The 2,831-nt window shown below is 56.7% G+C and overlaps 1 protein-coding gene across 1 annotated transcript in view; it reads left to right on the plus strand.

The window, feature by feature from the left end:
• The first annotated feature begins 696 nt into the window (after positions 1–696).
• Positions 697–2,831, plus strand: part of CD300C (CD300c molecule) — a 13,734-nt gene continuing 11,599 nt past the window's right edge. The window contains 1 exon segment of the mRNA XM_014536201.1: positions 697–904. Coding sequence (XP_014391687.1) covers positions 697–904 — 208 coding nt within the window.

The raw sequence follows: 2,831 nt of genomic DNA on the forward strand, positions 1-2,831 counted from the left end.
AGCAGCAACCACAAGGATTCAGTGCACAAAGCAGGTGGGTCTCAACCACTTATGGTCATAACCAGGAAGTGGGCCCTGGCTGAGTGGTTAGAGTGTCGGCCTGACGCAGGTTCGATTCTGAATCAAAGGCATGTACCTGGGCTCATGCAGGAGGCAACTAATCAATGTGTCTCTCTTACATCGATGTTATTCTCTTCCTCTGCCTTCCTACCTCCCTTTCACTCTCTCTAATAAGCAATGGAAAAATATCCTTAAGTGATTTAAAAAAATCAGCGATGCGGTCTTGGTGCATCACACACACTTAGACACACACACACACACATACACACATATACCTGTGCGCACACTTCCTTTTTCCCATCATGGCCTTTCTTGTCTCCATGGACACCCTCTCTCTGTGTCACCACTGGGAGGATGGAACTATCACCCCTCGTCCCCTCCCCTGGTCTGAGGAAAGGCATGGCCTCCAGACCCTGAGGGCTCTTGAGGGACCTGCACCCCAGGGTGCCCCTGCCCCTGGCCCATCTGGTAAGAACCCGGGACGGGCTGTGTCTTCCAGGCTATTTATCTCTGAGAGGTCCCAGGCGAGTGACGGGCACCGTGGGGGGATCACTGAGCGTGCAGTGTTGGTACAAGAAGGAGTACACAGACCGTAACAAATACTGGTGCAATGACCCATCATGTTTGCCACTGAGGATGAAGATTGTGGAGACCACAGAGTCAGAGAGAGAAGTGAGGAGCGGCCGAGTGTCCATCAGGGACGATCCAGCAACCCTCACCTTCACAGTGACCTTGGAGAGACTCACAGTGGGTGATGAAGGCAAATACATGTGTGGGATCGATACACCATGGACAGAAGGACTGATAGACCTCATCTTCCCGGTTGAGGTGTCTGTGTCCCCAGGTGAGTCACACACACCCTCCCCTCGCCCCAGCTCCAGGCTGCCTGATCTACCTGGTCACCCGCTGGTCAGGACAGACATGGAATTGAAGACCTCGGTGAAGTGGGGGGCAGTGATCAGGACACAGCGTGTGTGGGTGTTATCTGGGCACAGGTGTGTCCTCCACACACACACGCACGCACGCACGTATGCACGCAGTCTGTTCCTGACAGATCCCTCCGGGGGCCAGGCCCTGACGCAGTCTCAGGCCTGGATGGCTCCTGAGGCATCGCCCTCACAGCCGTGGTCCTGGGGGCCTGCAGCTGCCATGAGACGGGCCCAGAGGAGCCCCAGGTGCCAGTTGGGTCCCCTGTGATGTTCTGGGGCCTCCCTTCCCTTCAGGTTGACCCTGTCCCTTCCAGTTTTTCTCTGATGCCTTGTAGCCACAGGAGGGAACCCAGAGGAGCCCCTGAAAGTACCTCCCTCAGGAAAGGAGGGGAAAGGTGATCACGTGGTGCACAGGTGCTATGGCCCCAAATTCTTGCCTGCTCTCCCCACAATTCACTCCACCAGGTCGCTGCGCTTGTTGCTTAAGAGCCGAGTGAAGATCACCTTCCTGATGGCAGTGGCTCTGGCTGCTCACTTCCTCCTTGAAGTTCTCAGTTTCTCACTCCCACGTGGGAGGTTCCCTCACAGGCCTTTGTGTCTTTCTATTTAAGAGGGAGAAACTGGAAATCCCAGAACCTCAGGCTGGGGGAGGGGGAGGGGTTTGTCCCGGTGCCTTCGGGACAGGCCACGTTCTATGGGGTCCACCTGGTGTGGGTCTCTCTAGATCAGGGGTGGGGAACGTCGGGCCCGAGGGCCATATAAGGCCCAGGAAATCATTGGGTCTGGCCCTGCCAAGGCATTAGGGGTGAGTGAATGAAATGCCTGGCCAAACAGAACAGGTTAATGTTTAAGTTGATGATTTTGTGGGCCTTCTAATGATGTTATAAATCTCCAATGGCCCTTGGCAGGAAAAGGCCCCCCACCCCCTGTTCTAGGTCTTTCTTTCTGCTAATTTTTACCCAGAGAAGACTGCCCAGTGGGCTGAAGGCCTGGCTGACAGTGTGGGGGCTGGTAGCTCAGACACAGCTGGAAGCCCGAGATCAGGAGGCCGGCAGGTGGGCGAGGCCCTCCTCTGGGTGCAGACTTTTGTTGTATCCTCCGGGGTGAGGGGCCTCCCTCATCCGGGCACTAATCCCATGGATGAGGGCTCCACCCTCATGCCTGGACCACCTACAAATGCCTGGCCTCCTAATACCACCCACTGGGCATGGGGCTTTCAACAAAGGAATTTTGGAGACTTGAGCATTCAGACCATGTTGTGTCTAAGGGACTGCGGGTCCCGCCATCCAGTGGAGACCCTGAGGCACGTCTGTTTCCTGGTCTCACTGGAGCCATCAGCCACGCCTGAGGGCCCTGGCCACCCATCACTCTAGTCAAGGCTACAGAATAAGTGTCACCCCACCCCTGCTGGGGGGACAAGGGGGAGAAGGGTGTGGCTGTGGTGAGGGTGTGGCCAAGTGCTCTTCCCACACAGTCAGATCCTCTGCTGAGCAGGATGACTCTTCATCCGGATATGCCCACCAGGCCACGGAGTTCCTGGAGAGGGGCCTGGGGAGGGGGCCCAGAAAGGGGTTCCAGGTCCAGCCTGCCTGTGGCCATGGAGGGGATGGCCTGAGTGACCTTGACCTTGTGTCAGAGCCACACAGCTGACAGAATGGAAGACCCAGGGCCTGACTTGTGCTTCTCCCTCAGCCCCCACCCTGAAGATCGTCACAAGCACCCTGGGCCCTCCCTCCTCCCTGCCAGTGACCACTGGGACCTGCATGATCAGCCAGGAGACGCCTGATGCATCACACACTTATACACACACACACACACACACACACACACACACACACACAC

This window comes from Myotis brandtii, unplaced genomic scaffold (assembly GCF_000412655.1).
Source record: "Myotis brandtii unplaced genomic scaffold, ASM41265v1 scaffold157, whole genome shotgun sequence".
Taxonomy (NCBI): domain Eukaryota; kingdom Metazoa; phylum Chordata; class Mammalia; order Chiroptera; family Vespertilionidae; genus Myotis; species Myotis brandtii.